This window comes from Podarcis filfolensis (genome assembly GCF_964270895.1).
Source record: "Podarcis filfolensis genome assembly, chromosome: 10".
Lineage (NCBI taxonomy): Eukaryota > Metazoa > Chordata > Lepidosauria > Squamata > Lacertidae > Podarcis > Podarcis filfolensis.
The window spans coordinates 68,750,120-68,767,993 of NC_139612.1; the positions used below are offsets into that span (position 1 = coordinate 68,750,120).

Below are 17,874 nucleotides of genomic sequence, written 5' to 3' on the forward strand. Positions count from 1 at the left end.
GAAGTCAAGAGATTCAGGGTAATTTCAATATTTGCATCTTGAATTGTTTTTTGTTGTATGTTTATACTACAGTCATACCTTGGGTTACAGATGCTTCAGGTTGCGTTTTTTCGGGTTGTTGTTGTTTAGTCATGTCCGACTCTTCGTGGCCCCCTGGACCAGAGCACACCAGGCACTCCTGTCTTCCACTGCCTCCCGCATGTTGGTAGCTTTGAGAACACTGTCCCACCATCTCGTCCTCTGTCGTCCCCTTCTCCTTGTGCCCTCCATCTTTCCCAACATCAGGGTCTTTCCCAGGGAGTCTTCTCTTCTCATGAGGTGGCCAAAGTCTTGGAGCCTCAGCTTCAGGATCTGTCCTTCCAGTGAGCACTCAGGGCTGTTTTCCTTCAGAATGGAACATTTTTCAGGTTACTGACCACTAAAACCCGGAAGTACTGGAACGGGTTACTTCCGGGTTTCGGCAGTCACGCATGCGCAGAAGCGCTAAATTGCGCTTTGCGCATGCGCAGAAGACCAAATCACAACCTGCGTGTGTGCAGGCGTGCGGCTGCGGGTTGCGAACACTGCGGGTTGCAAATGTGCATCCCACAAGGATCGCGTTCGCAACCCGAGCGTCCACTGTTTTTAAAATCAAATTAAAAAATATATACCCCCCCAAAAAATGGATATCCAGAGTTTCTTTTGTGCAGCAATGACCTCTCATCTGCTTTGTCTTTCTCTTGCTGCAGCCTGCAGCACAGCGGAGACTGCGGACGTTTTGTTCCTCGTGGACGAATCGTGGAGCATCGGGGAAAGCAACTTCCAGCTGATCAAGGACTTCATCTACACCATCATACGGACGTTTGAAAATGTGGTGGTGGGAAAGTCGGGTGTCCGTCTGAGTGTAGTGCTCTACGGGGACAAACCAAGGTGCGCATCACTTTACCGCTTCTGGGTCCTCTTTGCTCCTAGGATTTATTTTCTATCCGTATTTTAGGAGGTTTCGCTTCAGGATGTAAAAGGGAGCTCCTCTAACTATTTGCTGTGTGGTTGGGGCGTTACGGAATGTTCACAAAGATTCCAACTTCCCAGGAAAAAAGCGATGATTCACAAATCATGGAATTTTGTATGTTTGGGGCTCAATAAAGTAGACAGGAGCTGGAATGCATTTTGGGTTACTTCTGGGTCTTTTGCTGTGTCTTGAGGCTCAAGTGGCCTCAGTGGCACAGAGTGCCCACCATCAGCTTCGGCTGGTGGACCAGCTGCACCCCTATCTGGACAGGGATAGCCTAATTTCCATTGTCCATGCTCTCTTAACCTCTAGATTAGATGGTTCAGCTGGTGCAGATTTTGGTGACCAGGTTGCTCACCAAACAGTTTGAGCAATATTACACCAATCCTGGGCTGAGTTCACTGGCTCCCAATTAGTTTCTGGGCCCAATTCAAAGCGCTGGTTTTGATCCATAAAACCTTAAACAGCTCAGGACTGCAATACCTCAAGGACCACTCCTCCACATATAAACCTACCCAGACTCTGCGATCATCTTCTGAGGCCCTTCTTTGTGTGCCCCCTCCTTGAGAGGTCCGGAGGGTGGCAGCACAAGAACGGGGCCTTCTCTGCAGTGGCTCCCGGTCTGTGAAATGCTCTCCAGAGGGAGCTTTGCCTGGCGCCTTCATTATACACCTTTAGGCACCAAGCAAAAACATTCCTCTTCAACCAGGCCTTGGGCTGATGAACATCTTAAACCCCTTTTCAATGTGCTTATGGGAGAGAAGGGTTATTGGTTGTTGTTTGTTCTTGTTTTCATTATGTATTATGTGCTTTTATATTGTATTTTTATGTTGTGAACTGCCCTGAGGTCTGCAGATTTGGGGGGGTGGAATACAAATTAAACAAACAAACAGCAGTGAATTAAATGGCAGTGCCCTTTTGCAACAAAACCTACTGCCTTTCTTGCGGTTCCTCAAAACGGCACCATTGCTGAGGTTTCGCAACACATCCGTTTAGCTACGGGCAATGAGTTAAAGGACTCTGTTAATTAATTTTAAAAGCCACAATTGAAATAACCAATATTTGATTTCTTCTCTGTCTGGAAATAACTCTGTTTCCCTTTGTTTTCTCCGGGGACTGCCTTCCTGCCGCCAGAGTCAGTATCGATCTGACGGACTACATCACCATTGAGGAGGTGCTGGTGGCTGTCCGAGATCTGCTCTACGAAGGGGGCAATACCAAGACAGGGAATGCTCTCTCCTTTGTAGCAGACACAATGGTCAGTGCAGGGACACTGAGAGAAGATGCTGCAAAGGTGAGTGAAGCTTCAGGTTCTTACCTGGCAAGTGTTGAAATGGGTTGCTCTAACCTAAGGTTGGGTTAAACCACAGAGCCTAGGACTTGCCGATCAGAAGGTTGACAGTTCGAATCCCCGTGACAGGGTGAGCTCCCATTGCTCGGTCCCTGCTGCTGCCCACCTAGCAGTTCGAAAGCACGTCCAAGTGCAAGTAGATAAATAGGTACTGCTCCGGCAGGAAGGTAAACGGTGTTTCTGTGCACTGCTCTGGTTCGCCAGAAGCGGCTTAGTCATGCTGGCCACATGACCCGGAAGCTGTACGCCAGCTCCCTCGGCCGCAACCCCAGAGACTGGACCTAATGGTCGGGGTTCCTTTACCTTTACCTTTAACCTAAGGTTACAAGACGTCCCAGTTTCCCAGGGACAGTCCCCGGATTTACATATCAGTCCCCATACAAAATCCACTGAAGCTGAAAAGTCTCCCCGGATTCATTGAAAAAAATCTGGTAACCTTACACCAGAATACGTAAAGGGATCCCTGACCATTAGGTCCAGTTGCGGACAACTCTGGGGTTGCGGCACTCATCTCGCTTTACTGGCCGAGGGAGCCGGCGTACAGCTTCCGGGTCATGTGGCCAGCATGACTAAGCCGCTTCTGGCAAACCAGAGCAGCGCACGGAAACGCCGTTTACCTTCCCGCCGGAGTGGTACCTATTTATCTACTTGCACTGAGATCTGCAGAATTGGGGGTGGGGGTGGGGAGTGAGGCTTATATTCAGGCCAATATGGTATATGTACCAATAATATTAATATTAAACCCATTATTGGCTCGTGGGTGAGACTTCACATAGCCGGAACAGCAGCACCTACGTACAAGAGCAGGCTTGCAGGACCTCAAAGTTTACAGAAGTAAACAGACGTTCTTTAAGAACCGAAAGGAAGGGGAAGAGCTTAAAAACAACCCAGTAATGGTTGAACCGGCTCAATGGGCTGATTCTCAGGGACTCTAGCACAGGAGGAAACCTATTCACCTTCCCTTTTCCACATGATTGCTATATATTTCTATTTTTGTTGTCGTCGCAGGCGGTCGTTTTAATCACAGACGGGAAATCTTCTGATTCCGTCGACGAGCCAGCAGCGGCCCTTAAGAACAGGGGAGTAACCGTGTTTGCTGTGGGTATGTACGGCTAGAAATAAAAACCATGGGGTCCGTCACATCAGTGCTCAGCAGCTGGCGTGGCGTAAATGGTCAGAGCATTGGACCTCGGTTGGGGGAGAGGCCAGGATTCCAACCCCGCCCTCAGCCATGAAGCTCACGGGGGGCCCTTATGCCAGTCCCACTGCCTCTCTCCCTAACCTACCTTCCAGGGTTGTTGTGGGAGGGGAAAGAACGACATGGGAGGGGGCCGCCTTGAGCTGCCGGGAGGGGAAAAAAGCTGGGATGTCAGTACAATAAACAAACAAACAAATAGTCGCTGCCACCTACTAAAATAGATTTATAACAACTACTAACTTACTTAAAAACAAGCAAGAAAACAGCAGCAGCGTAACATTTGTGTTGAAACGTGGGTTATAAATTGTTGTTGTTAACTTTTGGGCAAGCATAGGCAAACTCGGCCCTCCAGATGTTTGGGGACTACAACTCCCATCATCCCTGACCACTGATCCTGTTAGCTAGGGATGATGGGAGTTGTAGTAGTCTCAAAACATCTAGAGGGCCGAGTTTGCTTTTGGGGATGGGGCCGGGCCATCTTTTTCTTTCTTTCTTTATAGTTTATTATTTTCTTTATAGTTTATTATTTCATTTCTATCCCGCCTTTTCCTCCAAGGTTTCCAAGGTGGCGTAAATGGTTTTCTCCCCCTCCCCAATTTATCCTCACAACAACCCTGTGAGGGATTTGAACCCTGGTCTCGCAGATCCTAGTCTACCACTGTAACTACTACATCTATAGATTTATTGCGGCCATTGGCCCATATCGAAAACAATACATCAAAATTTATCCATAAACAATACAATTTAAACAGTTCCAAGTTAAAACACCCATATAAAACCAATTTTACTTCAGTTAAGTAAACACTATACACAATAAGCTCCCTCTATGTAAACCGCAATTCAAATCCATCAGATTTTTGGGGGTATGCGTCTTAGTTCTGGCACTTATTGATGGTTCTTAAGTTTAGCTAAGCTGTCAGAGTCATACAGTGATCCATTTCTCCTCTTTTGAAATAAAACATTTATCAGGTATCTAGCGACTGCAAGGGATCTACTTGTATCTTCGTCGTTTAATAAGTATATTATTTGGGCTTTCTGAGGTCCGTCAGCAATTCTCGATAAATATGGGGCCAGAAACTTGGACCGTGAAGCCGAATGTAATGGACAACAGAAGATTATATGATATAACGATTCTATAGATCCACTTTTACAGTCACAGAGGAGTGAGATCTGTCCGTTGGAGAGTCTGTTACCCAACACGTTTGATGGGAAAACATTGAATCTAGCCTTTATAAAGGCATACCTGTGCGTCACCACAGATAAGGTAGTGTAACTACTACATCTTACGGAAGACTGGGAGGGAAGCTACAAGAGATGGGTTTCATTTGAGGCAGAAGCTGAACCTTCTTCCCTTCTTCTCATGATAGCCCAGAATCCGCTGTCACGGGCAGATGCGACCCGGCTCATTTACTTTATCCCAGCAATGGTAAACATGGCCCTCTTGAGATGTTGCTCCCATCACCCCTGAGCTTTAGCTGTATTGGTTGGGAGTGATGGGACTTGTAGCCAAGAACATTCAGAAGACCACCTATGCCCTATTCTGTTTATCACTTGGAACGTTGTGGGAGCCATTGAGACCTTATGACGAGCCAACTGGATCAGGCCCATGGCCCATCTGGTCCAGCATCCTGTTCTCACAGGAGCTTGGGGGAAGCCAGTGAGCAGGATCCGAGCACAAGAGTCCTCTCCCCACCCTGTAGTTCCCAGCATTATAATCTCCAGCTGTGGAGGCAGAACATAGCCATTGCAACTAGTTAGCTCCTGATAGTTTCCTGCTCCCTGAATTTGCCCCAACCTCTTTTAAAGCCCTCCAAGTTGGATGGACACATCAAAGTCCAGTCCGTTCCAGTTCCATGTGGGGATGGGAATACAAATGTCTTTTCCCATTTCTGGGTGGATTTTTTAAATGGAAAATCATTTAAAAACATAGAAACACACATTTCTTAAATCATAAAAAGTATTTATGAAGCAGCCCAAGGGTTTCATGCTCTTTTCTTCTTTTAAAAAATATCTTTAAAATTTCAAATGATAGGGCATCCAGCTGATGAATAGCATGATCCCCTGAGAGTGATGAGGCTTCATATTCACTCATGTAAAAAACCAATGTCTATTCCCATATAAGCAGTGGGGACGTACTCTTCAATATGTCTGCAATATGACTGCAGCCTAAGAGATTTATTTGAAAATAGCTGATGACATCTTTCTGCATGACTGCAAGGCTTGAAAGAAAACTGGTTCCAAATGCACCATTTTGCCACAAGGCACATACTCCACAGGCCATCAGAACTTGTAACAGTTCAAAAACCTGATCACCATGAGTCTGGTATCTGGTGTGTACAACATTTTAATTTCTTAAAAGTGTGATACTATGACCTGTGATCAAATAACTTGCCTCCCGTTCGAGCGAGTTTAAGGATGCTCTGTGTTTGCAGAAGTTCTTTGCCCACCTGTATTTCCTCCTCCCTCTGGTTAGGAATTAGAAACGCAGATAGGAACGAGCTGAAGAAAATAGCATCCGATCCCATCGAAGAGCACATGCTCTACGCCAAAGATTTTGAGCAACTCGGCAGCCTCTCGCGAAAGGTGTCCCGGAGGCTTTGCTTCACGGCTTCGGAGCCCCCACAACCAGCCAAGCAAATAGCCAATGGTGAGTCCAAGACCCCCTCCTTTCCTTTACTGAAACCGCCCCAGCACTGAAGAGTCCACCCCACTGGAAGGAAAGCCAGATGGAATTGGGCCTGAGGAAGACTTGGAAGGTTATGGGGGGGTGTGGGGTGTTAGGGGAGGGGTAGTACCTCTGGTGGGGGGCACGTCATGCTCCTTTTGGGGTAGTTTGTTCACCTCTGGTCCCCACCCTGCACTCAGCTCTCAACCATGGCTCCTAGAAGGTGTCAACATGCAACAGCGGCCACAAGCCTGGGAAATGGCTTTGACTGGCTGTCTAAACCAGGTGAGGCTAACCGATGGGTTACTTAACTTATGGTCTCTGTGTGTGGTTTGGGAGCTGCACGGTCAGGGGGAAAACAATGCTGTCCAGAGTTGTAAAGACTGCGGAGTAAATAATTGGGTTCACTCTTCCTACCTTGGATCAAATCTATGCTTCCAGGCAGTGCCATAAGAAAGCTGCAGAGATAGTGCGCACCCCGGAAATGATCTCTTTCAGCTTCTGCCTTCTGGAAGAAGGTCCAGGGTTATAAAGATTAGCAATAGCCGCCTGAGAAACAGTTTGTATCCAAATGCGATTTTGGTTTTAAACGCAGTGTAAGGAGTCTCTATGGGAGTATACTGTATTTAAAAATGGGGTGTCGGAGTTTTTAGGGGGCTTAGCAGGTTGGGATAGCTGGGATAGCAAGCTTGTTGGTTTTGAATGGATTTTTCAATTTTGTTGTTCTGTATGGGACAATGACAATAAAGAGAATCGTATCATATTGTAAAGACAGGCTCTGGTGGATTGAGTGGAGGCCAGTAGTCAGTCCAACGGACAAGAAGGCGGTTTCTGCACATGCTAGAGAGGGAAGTGAGGGGCAGATGGGGCTCATCAACCCGGGAAGGTAGCCTATCTAGGAGAAGGAAACCTCTGCGGCCCTGTGGCACATCTTTGGGAATAGAAAAGGCTCAGGAGCAAACCCTACACAAATCAGGAGTGGAGTCCTTAAGATGGTTGGATTGTGCCTTATATGCCCCCTTCTGGCCATTCCTGCAAGGCTAAATGTATTGCTCTGCTTTCCTTTGAACCACATCAGCGAGGCTGAGAGGGGGGTCTTGTCATCTGGGCAGCCAAGGACCTCACATTGCCCAAGCTTGTACCCCAGGGTGGTCACTTCGGTGCTGCGGACCTCACTTGGTTTGACTTCACCCTTGGAGGCACACTCCATTGTCTCTTGAGACAGACGGGTGCCAAGAACAACTGTCTACTTCAGTGTGCTGGGCCAGGGGTAACCCATGAAACACGGTCCAGGACCGGTCCAGAATCCAAAGGTTCTACTGGGAGTCAGTCCAACAGGGCCAAGGCAGGATACGAGGCAGGAAACCAGGCAAGGACAGGTACAGGATCTCAGGCAGGATCTAGCATACAGCAATGTTGCTACCTCAACCTGGGGTGGGGTCCAGCAGCCTTTTATCTTTGTCGGGGTAGCGGCTGGTCCTAATACCCCAGTGACTCACCTCCCTGTTTCGCCTGAAGGTGAGCACTCCTCCTGCGAGTACTCAGGTCTCTCCTTCTCTCAGACCTTAGTCTCTGCAGCTCGGGAGACGCCGGTGGGTTACTAGACCCAGGGTCCTCCTCAGCCTCTCCTGACCCAACTGGTAGTGGAGCAGCTGTAAGTGATGGCCCAGCTGGAGGCAACGAGGTCATCCCCGCATCTGGATCCAGGGCAGGCTCAGGCCCCTGACTTGGCCCAGCTGGTGCTTGTTGCAGGGGAACCTGTGCAGACTGGGACTCTTCAGGATCAGGCCCCAGACTAGGTTCAGATGCTGCCTGAGGCAAAGGATCTGGTGCAGACTGAGACTCCACTGGTTCCGAATCCGAGCCCGAGTCCCAGGCCATCACATTCAGAATGTTCCAAGCTCTTGCTTGGTTAGTCTGACAATGAAGTTTTGAACTTTTTGAGTTCCAGGAAGGCCCAGTGGCCGGTCTGTTACCTGATGTGATGGCCTGGGAATCGGATTTGGATGCTGAACCTGAGGAATCCCAGCCTGCACAGGAGTCCCCACCTCCAGAACCAGCTGAGCCGGGGCTGAGGCATGAGCCTGAAGGGTCCTCACCTGTGCTGGGTCCTCAGGTGCAAGCATCAGCTGAGTCTGCTCTGGCTCCTGAGGTGATGGAGGACCCACTGCCTGCAGGTGCTCCACTCTCAGCCCCGTCAGAGGAAGCTGAGGTTGCCTCTGGGTCCGGTAACCCTCCAGCCTCTCCTGAGCTGCAGCGGCTCAGGGCAGAGAGGCGGAGGGAACTAAGTTCCTGCAGGAGGAGTGCTCACCTCCAGGCCAGGAGAGGCGAGTCACCTGAGGATCGGGGCCGCCCTATGCCTCAGGGGAGATAAAAGCCAGCCAGCCCCAGTCCCAGGTTGCGGGAGCAACATCGTTGGTAGCCTGTTCCAGACTGATCCCTGACCTGCTTCCCTGCCGGAGCTCCTGACCTCACCCAACGCCCTGCCCTGCGCCCAGCTTCGACTTCTATGGACTGCCTTTGTTTTGCACCATCGACCTCGGACTGAACTTGGACATCGCCTCTCGGTTAGCCCCTGGGACCAGCACACCTGAGAACATTTCACAGTGGGGAAGTTGCTCGTCGGTAGTTCTGAGGAAACTGCACAGGAGGTGAACGTTTCCAGTTCCAGCCTGGCTCCCGACATCCTCAGGGTCAGCCCCAATTTCAGCGTGGCCAGAATGCTTCCTCCAATTCCCTATCTGCCCCAACCATGTTCCTCTGACAGGCTTCCATTTTCCTTCTCCTTGCAGTTGAGAAGATTGTTGGGCCGCGGGACCTCACAGTCAGCGAGCAGAGCCACAGCTCTCTGAGACTTAGCTGGACACCTGCGACCGGGAAGGTGACCAGCTACCGTATCCTCCTGGATTCACTTTCGACTGCTGGACAGGTCTCTCCAGTGGATCAGCAGCAGGTAGAATCATATTGTACATTTGGAAGGGACTCTTTGTTGTTGTTTAGTCATTTAGTCGTGTCCGACTCTTCGTGCCCCCCTGGACCAGAGCACGCCAGGCACTCCTGTCTTCCACTGCCTCCCGCAGTTTGGTCAAACTCATGCTGGTAGCTTCGAGAACACTGTCCCACCATCTCATCCTCTGTCATCCCCTTCTCCTTGTGCCCTCCATCTTTCCCAGCATCAGGGTCTTTTCCAGGGAGTCTTCGCTTCTCATGAGGTGGCCAAAGTCTTGGAGCCTCAGCTTCAGGATCTGTCCTTCCAGTGATCACTCAGAGCTGATTTCCTTCAGAATGGATATGTTTGATCTTCTTGCAGTCCATGGGACTCTCAAGAGTCTCCTCCAGCACCATAATTCAAAAGCATCAATTCTTCGGCGATCAGCCTTCTTTATGGTCCAGCTCTCACTTCCATACATCACTACTGGGAAAACCATAGCTTTAACTATACGGACCATAGCTTTCTAAGGCTCATCAACTGCTGCAGTGTAGCAATCACAAACCCCATACTTACAACTCTCTGGTGGGTTATTTAGAGATCAGGGATTATTATTATTATTATTATTATTATTATTATTATTATTATTATTATTTTCATAATATTCTTTATTGGTTTTCATTTGCACACTCCACATACACATATTGTATTACATTTTACATTTACACCTGCTCCCCAGAGCCGACTTACCTCCTTCCCTCTTCTGGCCTTTTATATCACATCTAACTTTTTCGCATTGTTTTCATCTGTTTTGTATATTGTTCTTCTTTTGTATTTGTCCATAGAGTGTCTATAGTCAAATAAATCCTCCTGTATATGCAATTCTTATTGTCTGTCTATATTCATTTACAATTACTGTTGGTTACATTAATCACATTGTACATTTTATTTTTTGTTATTTTCTTCATCCAGAAATTTTCTTTGTATTTCACATTATGAGGTTTATTTCAGTTCTACTGGTTTCACTATTTCTAAGGTAAGGAAGGACAGAGGTCAGGGATTTTTAAAGAGTTTGGCCTCCGAGCAACGCATCTCGGAGAGTTTTGGCCCAGCCATCTTTTGCAGGTCACTCTGAGGTCACTCTGTGGGAAGGTTGAGTTTTGCTCACTGATAAGACCAAAAAACTGATACACACATGAATTCAGGGGTTCGTGGGTGTTAGATGAGTGGTAGCGCCTCTGTTGGGAGGGACATTGAAATATACTCAGTCGAGTGTGAATTTCATGCTCTTTATTCAGCTCATAGTAGTAATGAAACTTTCCCCAAAATGTCTAGCTATATATACATTATTTACACAATGGGCCCCGCGTGATTGGCTAATTCCAGGCTGCTCCTGTAGGCCAATCAGGTTGCGGATTCACCTCCTCCGGAAGCCTGATTGGCTGCTCCTGCAGACCAATCAGGTCGCTGATTCACTCCCACCTGGAACTGGATTGGGTGGCTCCTGCGGACCAATCAGACTGCTGCATTCTGGATCCTATTGATCTAGGATTCAGCTCAGTACATAACAGACATGCTGTGTTGCTTCTGGGGTCGTGTGACCTGGGGCAAGGTGAGCTGAAAGGCAGGAGATGCATGCGGAGTTGGGAAAATCTTTGTTTCACATTTTTTATGTGTGACATTTTAATGTCTTTTTAATCTTTGTTGGAAGCCGCCCAGAGTGGCTGGGGAAACCCAGCCAGATGGACAGGGTACAAATAAATTATTATTATTATTATTATTATTATTATTATTATTATTATTATTATTATTATTATTATTATTATACCTGGAGGTCTCAGGGCAGTTCCGAGGTCTCAGGACATACATGAATAAGTTTCTATACAGTTTAGGCAGTTCCATCCCTATAATTTCCTAAATAAAAGCTTGTATTTTTTTACAAAAGTTATTTTAAACATCCTTTTCAGTTCATTATATATCATTTCCCAGAATCTTCTTTCTTGTAATTTGAATCCATTTCTTCGAGTCCAACCCTCTGGAGCAACAGGACACAAGCTTGCTCCATCTTCCATGGGACAGCCCTTCAGATATTTGTAGATGGCTATCCTATCTCCTCTTTTCCAGGCTAAACATGAAGATCAATAGAATTGTAGTTGGAAGGGACCTCAAGGCCTATCTAGTTTAATGCCCTGCAACCCAGGAACAGCAGGAGATATATATGCACTTCCATACTGCCTCTTATTTATTTGGGTCTTGTATATGACAGATTGTTTTGGACGCCAACAAGAGCTCAGCGCTGGTGATGGATCTGAAACCAAACACCAAATATTTCTTCACTGTCATGGCTGTCTACTCTGACATTCTGGGGGAGCCAGCGACTATCAAAGCGAGAACAAGTGAGTTTGTATTTCGGGAGCACCACCCTTGTGGGCAGGCGAGGAAGACAGCTTGAAAACAGAATTCTGTTCTGAAAGCGTTCGCCTTGTTTCCACACATGCACGGGCGCCATGTTTGCAGATGCTAATAGGGTGGACAGGCCACTAATACTATGATAGGATAAGAGTTGCCATCCATGAGAACTTTAAAGCAGTCCTCACCAATGTGGTGTGCTTGGGACTACAGCTCCCATTTGCCCCACACTCTACGTGGGGCTACCTTTGAAGGTGACCCGGAAACTACAACTAATCCAGAATGCGGCAGCTAGACTGGTGACCGGGAGTGGCTGCCAAGACCACATAACACCGGTCCTGAAAGACCTACATTGGCTCCAAGGATGTTTCCAAGCACAATTCGAAGTGTTGGTGCTGACCTTGAAAGCCCTAAATGGCCTTGGGCCAGTATACCTGAAGGGGCATCTCCACCCCCATCGTTCAGCCCAGACACCGAGGTCCAGCTCTGAGGGCCTTCTGGCAGTTCCCTCCCTGCGAGAAGTGAGGTTACAGAGAACCAGGCAGAGGGCCTTCTCGGTGGTGGCGCCCGCCCTGTGGAACGCCCTCCCGTCAGATGTCAAGGAAATAAACAACTATCTGACTTTTGGAAGACACCTGAAGGCAGCCCTGTTTAGGGAAGTTTTTAATGTTTGATGTTTTATTGCTTTGTTGATGATGTTGTTGTTCTGTTGAGAGCCACCCAGAGTGGCTGGGGAAACCTAGCCAGGAGGGCAGGGTATAATTAATATGTTGTTGTTGTTGTTGTTGTTGTTGTTGTTGTTGTTGTTGTTGTTGTTGTTGTTGTTGTTATCATCATACGTTGGGGGTAGGAAATTGGAGTTGTAATCCAAACTAGGCTGGATTGAGAAACTAGGCTTGAGAAAGGTTGCCGTAGAGACTTACTGGGTGTCCTTAATCAGAAAGAGGCATGACTGAGAAAAACCACCTTTGAAAATTCTGGTGGGAACTGACCAGCTCTCTGCCCTCTGGACTAATCTTTGTGAATAAGGACTTGTTTGTTTTTGTTTGTTTATTAATTTTGTATATTGCCCTCCCTCCGGAGATCTCAGGGTAGTTCATAGCATAAAAATACAAAATAAAGAAACAAAATGCATAAGAGAAACAAAAACAAAACAAACCTGTAATGCCCCTTTAAATGTGTTGTGTGATTTATATACCTGCAAGGTGTATATATTGCTTGCTCAGGAGATCTGTTTGTTGCACCGTGGATTCATTCTTCAGCCCGTGTCCTTTCCTTTTGAAGCATCCATACCTACGGTGACTCATTTCCGGGTCGTAGAAGAAGGACTGTTCAGCCTGAAAGTAGCTTGGACTCCTCCTCTGGGAAAACTGGAAGGCTACAAGGTCTACCTGCCAAGTAAGTCAACGGAGTCCCTGCTAGATTTGTGTGTTTGTCTGCGAGAAAATGCATGCAGGGAAAAGGAACACAGTGGTACCTCGGTTTTCGAACGTAATCTGTTCCGGAAGACGGTTTAACTTCCGGAACATTCAAAAACCGAGGCACAAAGGGTGGTCTGCCAATTCAATAGAGAAAATTGTGAAAAACAACAGATACACACAGCAGAAGCATAGCTGTCAACTTTTCCCTTTTCTTGCGAGGAATCCTATTCGGGATAAGGGAATTTCCCTTAAAAAAAGGGAAATGTTGACAGCTATGAGCAGAAGCCGTTCGACTTCCAAGGCGCGTTCAAAAACTGAAACGTTCAGCAACAGTGACATCCAAAAACCAACTTATTCCCAAACTTAAAACCATGGAGAGACCTGGTCTGAATAGAGACATTGGAGTCTTATCTCATTATACACGATAAAGCTATTTTTTAGCCATCTCACCCCTTGCTTTTTCCTGTAAGACCAATTGCGTCATCAACAGGTTTACCACACCTATCAGCCAATCACCCATTCCCACCACCCTTCTGAGTAATACCCCTCCCCACCCTCTCACTATACATAAGGGTCTGGTGAGTTCTGTTTCAGCGTATCTGAAGAAGTGTGCATGCACACGAAAGCTCATACCAAGAACAAACTTAGTTGGTCTCTAAGGTGCTACTGGAAGGAATTTTAAAATTTTGTTTCAAGGTTGGCGCTGTGGGTTAAACCACAGAGCCTCGGACTTGCTGATCAGAAGGTCGGCGGTTCGAATCCCCAAGACGGGGTGAGCTCCTGTTGCTCGGTCCCTGCTTCTACCAACCTAGCAGTTTGAAAGCACGTCAAAAAACAAGTAGATAAATAGGTACCACTACGGCGGGAAGGTAAACGGCGTTTCCGTGCTCTGGTTTGCCAGAAGCGGCTTAGTCATGCTGGCCACATGACCCGGAAGCTGTACGCCGGCTCCCTTGGCCAATAAAGCGAGATGAGCACTGCAACCCCAGATTCGGCCATGATTGGATCTAATGGTCAGGGGTCCCTTTACCTTTTTAAACCCAGGGTCTACAGCAGGCATAGGCAAACTCCAGCCCTCCAGATGTCTGGGACTACAATTCCCATCATCCCTGACCACTGGTCCTGTTAGGTAGAGATGATGGGAATTGTAGTCCCAAACATCTGGAGGGCCAGAGTTTGCCTATGACTGGTCTATAGCACGGTGCTTAGGATCCCCAACATGGTGCCCAGGGGAGCCACACTGCTCACCAAGGCTCTCTGCCCTACCCAATATTCTTCTTCTTCTTCTTCTTCCTCTTCTGGTTTGGTGGGTTGTTGTTTTTTGTTTTTTTCTGGGGGGAGGGTGGTCAACTCAACTGACTCTGGACAAATCGTTCATTGGCTCTGATGAGCCCAATTCAGTTTGGGATCCAAGATTTGTCTAGACAGGATGCTCAGCCCTCAAAAACATCCATTCCACCAAAGAAAAATTGGCAGCGCTCAGAACGCCCCTCGCCAAACATGTGCAAAACTCCTGCACGCACCCCCTAAACAAGTAAAATTCAGACAGAAAAAGCAGGCCACACCCCTTCCCCCAATACAGCAAAGGCTCACTGAGAAATCCAGTGGAATATATTTCCAAAATCAGGACCTAAAAACTCTTCAAACAGGAGATGTGGATGTTCCTGTGGGATCCTCCGAGTCTTCTATTTATGATTCTTCTGGTATCGCAACCTTTGAGAAGTCAAGGGGAAGGCTTGTTAATATGTCTGGTCAAAACCTTTGCAAATTAACCTTTGGATTTTGTATAAAAATGTGCAGAGCTGTTGGTGGGAGGATTTTACAGTTGCACCAGGGAATGCGATAGATAAAATCATCCTTTATTTATCCAGCCTATTTCCAGAATAAAACTCAAAGCAGCGTGAAGAGGGTTGGTAGATAGGTAGGGACTGGATAGGCACCTCCTCCAGAAAGTAGCCGGACCTAATAATCCTGCTTGTTGTTGTTGTTGTTTAGTCGTTTAGTCGTATCCAACTCTTTGTGACCGCCTGGACCAGAGCACGCCAGGCCCTCCTGTCTTCCACTGCCTCCCGCAGTTTGGTCAAACTCATGCTGGTAGCTTCGAGAACACTGTCCAACCATCTCGTCCTCCATTGTCCCCTTCTCCTTGATCTTTCCCAACATCAGGGTCTTTTCCAGGGAGTCTTCTCTTCTCATGAAGTGGCCAAAGTTTTAGAGCCTCAGCTTCACGATCTGTCCTTCCAGTGAGCACTCAGGGCTGATTTCCTTCAGAATGGATACGTTTGATCTTCTTGCAGTCCATGGGACTCTCAAGAGTCTCCTCCAGCACCATAGTTCAAAAGCATCAATTCTTCGGTGATCAGCCTTCTTTATGGTCCAGCTCTCACTTCCATACATCACTACTGGGAAAACCATAGCTCGAACTATACGGCCCTTTGTCAGCAAGGTGATGTCTCTGCTTTTTAAGATGCTGTCTAGGTTTGTAATTGCTTTTCTCCCAAGAAGCAGACGTCTTTTAATTTCGTGGCTGCTGTCACCATCTGCAGTGATCATGGAGCCCAAGAAAGTAAAATCTCTCACTGCCTCCATTTCTTCCCCTTCTATTTGCCAGGAGGTGATGGGCCCAGTGGCCATGATCTTCGTTTTTTTGATGTTGAGCTTCAGACCATATTTTGCGCTCTCCTCTTTCACCCTCATTAAAAGGTTCTTTAATTCCTCCTCACTTTCTGCCATCAAGGTTGTGTCATCTGCATATCTGAGGTTGTTGATATTTCTTCCGGCAATCTTAATTCCGGGTTGGGATTCATCCAGTCCAGCCTAATCCTGCTTAGCTTCACCAAAGTGGGGCATTGATGGGAGGTTGTCTCCTCTGAAGGAGCCATTACAAAGCTTGGGGTCCATTCTGGATCCTTTGCTGTTACCTGAGGCTCAAGTGGCCCCAGTGACATGGAGAGCCTTCCCTCAGCTCTGGCTGGCTTCCTTTCCCCCAGCCCTAGCATGCAATGAAGACAAATATTTCTATGTGTATTTTGTCCTCCAGCCTGGTACCGGTGAGATAAAAGGTGGGATAACACTCTTAATTATAATTCAATATGTTATTTCCCATTTCATAATATTAAATTTCCCCCATGTGAAGTGTTGTTTCCTGTTCTGTGTCTGTTGTTTAGTCGTTTAGTCGTGTCCAACTCTTCGTGACCCCCTGGACCAGAGCACGCCAGGCACTTCTGTCATCCACTGCCTCCCCCAGTTTGGTCAAACTCATATTGGTCTCTTTGAGAACACTGTCCAACCATCTCGTCCTCCATCGTCCCCTTCTCCTTGTGCCCTCAATCTTTCCCAACATCAGGGTCTTTTCCAGGGAGTCTTCTCTTCTCATGAGGTGGCCAAAGTCTTGGAGCCTCAGCTTCAGGATCTGTCCTTCCAGTGAGCACTCAGGGCTGATTTCCTTCAGAATGGATAGGTTTGATCTTCTTGCAGTCCATGGGACTCTCAAGAGTCTCCTCCAGCACCAGAATTCAAAAGCATCCATTCTTCGGCTATCAGCCTTCTTTATGGTCCAGCTCTCACTTCCATATGGAAGTTCTGTGTCTAAGTTAATTCATTAACAGTACCAGGAAGTTTTTAAAAAAGAGTGCCCCTGAGCATGTACAGAGTATTTACCTGTTGCAGTTGCCTGGGACACATTTGAGACAGGAAAGATGATGCTGAGCTGGAAAGGACGCCCCAAATGATCAAGGAGTTGAAGCAACTCTCCAGTGAGGGAAGTTTGGCACATTTCCCTTTTGTTTTCTTACTAAACCTTAAGATACCTCGTTCCCTTAAGCCTCCGCTTCCCGGATTTTCAGATGCCGGGGTCCCTTAGCTCCTTCTGGATTCCCAAACATTAAGCAGCCATTCCTTTCCTTTCTGCTGCCTTCTCCCCCAAAATTTCGTCCCAGCTCCTGAGTGGACTTGACTCAATTTGCTTTTGTTTCTACCTCCTGCACAGCAAACAGGCCTGGGTCGACCTCGGAAAAGATTCTGGCCCGAGATGTCTCCTCACATGTCCTTGACAACTTGCAGGAGGACACAAACTATACGGTCAGCATTTATGCCGTCTACCCAGAAGGGCCGAGCCAGGCGGTGTCAACGACTGGCAGAACTTGTAAGTCCTTCCAAATGTTTCTTTGTTGTTTTTCAGATCCGTTTCGGGAACAGGACCCCCATGTAGGGGGCTAGCCATTTCTAGGTCCATTTGCCCAGAACTGGCATCCTTGTGCAACATCCTTAGGCACTTGCCAGGGGCCTGGCATCCGTAGCTCAGCAGGTAGAGCATCGGTTTTGCATGCGGAAGGTGCCAGGTTCAAGTCCCGGCATTTCCAGGTGGAGCTAGAGGAAACCCCGGCCTGGAATCCTGTGTAGCTGCTGCCAGTCAGTGCAGACATACTGGGGGCCCCTGATTGGGTATAAGGCAGCTTCCTGCAGAGGGTGGATTTTATTTGCATGTTTCACGTATATCCCACTTTTCCTCCAATGATCTCAAGGTAGAGTACATGATTCTCCCCTCTTCTTCCTTTAATTGACACAACAACCCTGTGAGGCGGGTTAGGCTGAGATTTTTCCAAGGCCACGCAGTGAGCTTCATGGCTGAGTGGGGATTTGAACCCTGTTCTCTCCCAGGCCCTAGTCTGGCCCTCTGGTCACTACACCACACTGGCTCCCTGGGAGCTACGTGGCATTTATATTCCCCGTAACTTTCCAGGCTGAGGGTTTTGTGGAAATTTAAAATAACGGCTCCGCTCTACCACATCTGTTCTGCAACAGATGACATTAGTGCAGCCTTTCTCAACCTGTGGGTCCCCAGATGTTGTTGGACTACAACTCCCATCACCCCTAGCTAGCAAGGCCAGAGCTCAGGGATGATGGGAGTT

The 17,874-nt window shown here is 47.6% G+C and overlaps 1 protein-coding gene across 1 annotated transcript in view; it reads left to right on the forward strand.

The window, feature by feature from the left end:
• The window catches only part of LOC310744057 (collagen alpha-1(VII) chain-like), a gene marked incomplete at its 3' end in the record, with an annotated part of 50,354 nt that overhangs the window by 21,988 nt on the left and 10,492 nt on the right, over nucleotides 1-17,874 (forward strand). Inside the window, exons 3-10 of the mRNA XM_083574800.1 lie at nucleotides 729-909; nucleotides 2,126-2,285; nucleotides 3,351-3,444; nucleotides 6,014-6,187; nucleotides 8,998-9,158; nucleotides 11,401-11,530; nucleotides 12,828-12,941; nucleotides 16,953-17,108. Of these exons, the coding sequence (XP_083430926.1) occupies nucleotides 729-909; nucleotides 2,126-2,285; nucleotides 3,351-3,444; nucleotides 6,014-6,187; nucleotides 8,998-9,158; nucleotides 11,401-11,530; nucleotides 12,828-12,941; nucleotides 16,953-17,108 (1,170 nt within the window). The remainder of the gene's footprint in view (nucleotides 1-728; nucleotides 910-2,125; nucleotides 2,286-3,350; nucleotides 3,445-6,013; nucleotides 6,188-8,997; nucleotides 9,159-11,400; nucleotides 11,531-12,827; nucleotides 12,942-16,952; nucleotides 17,109-17,874) is intronic.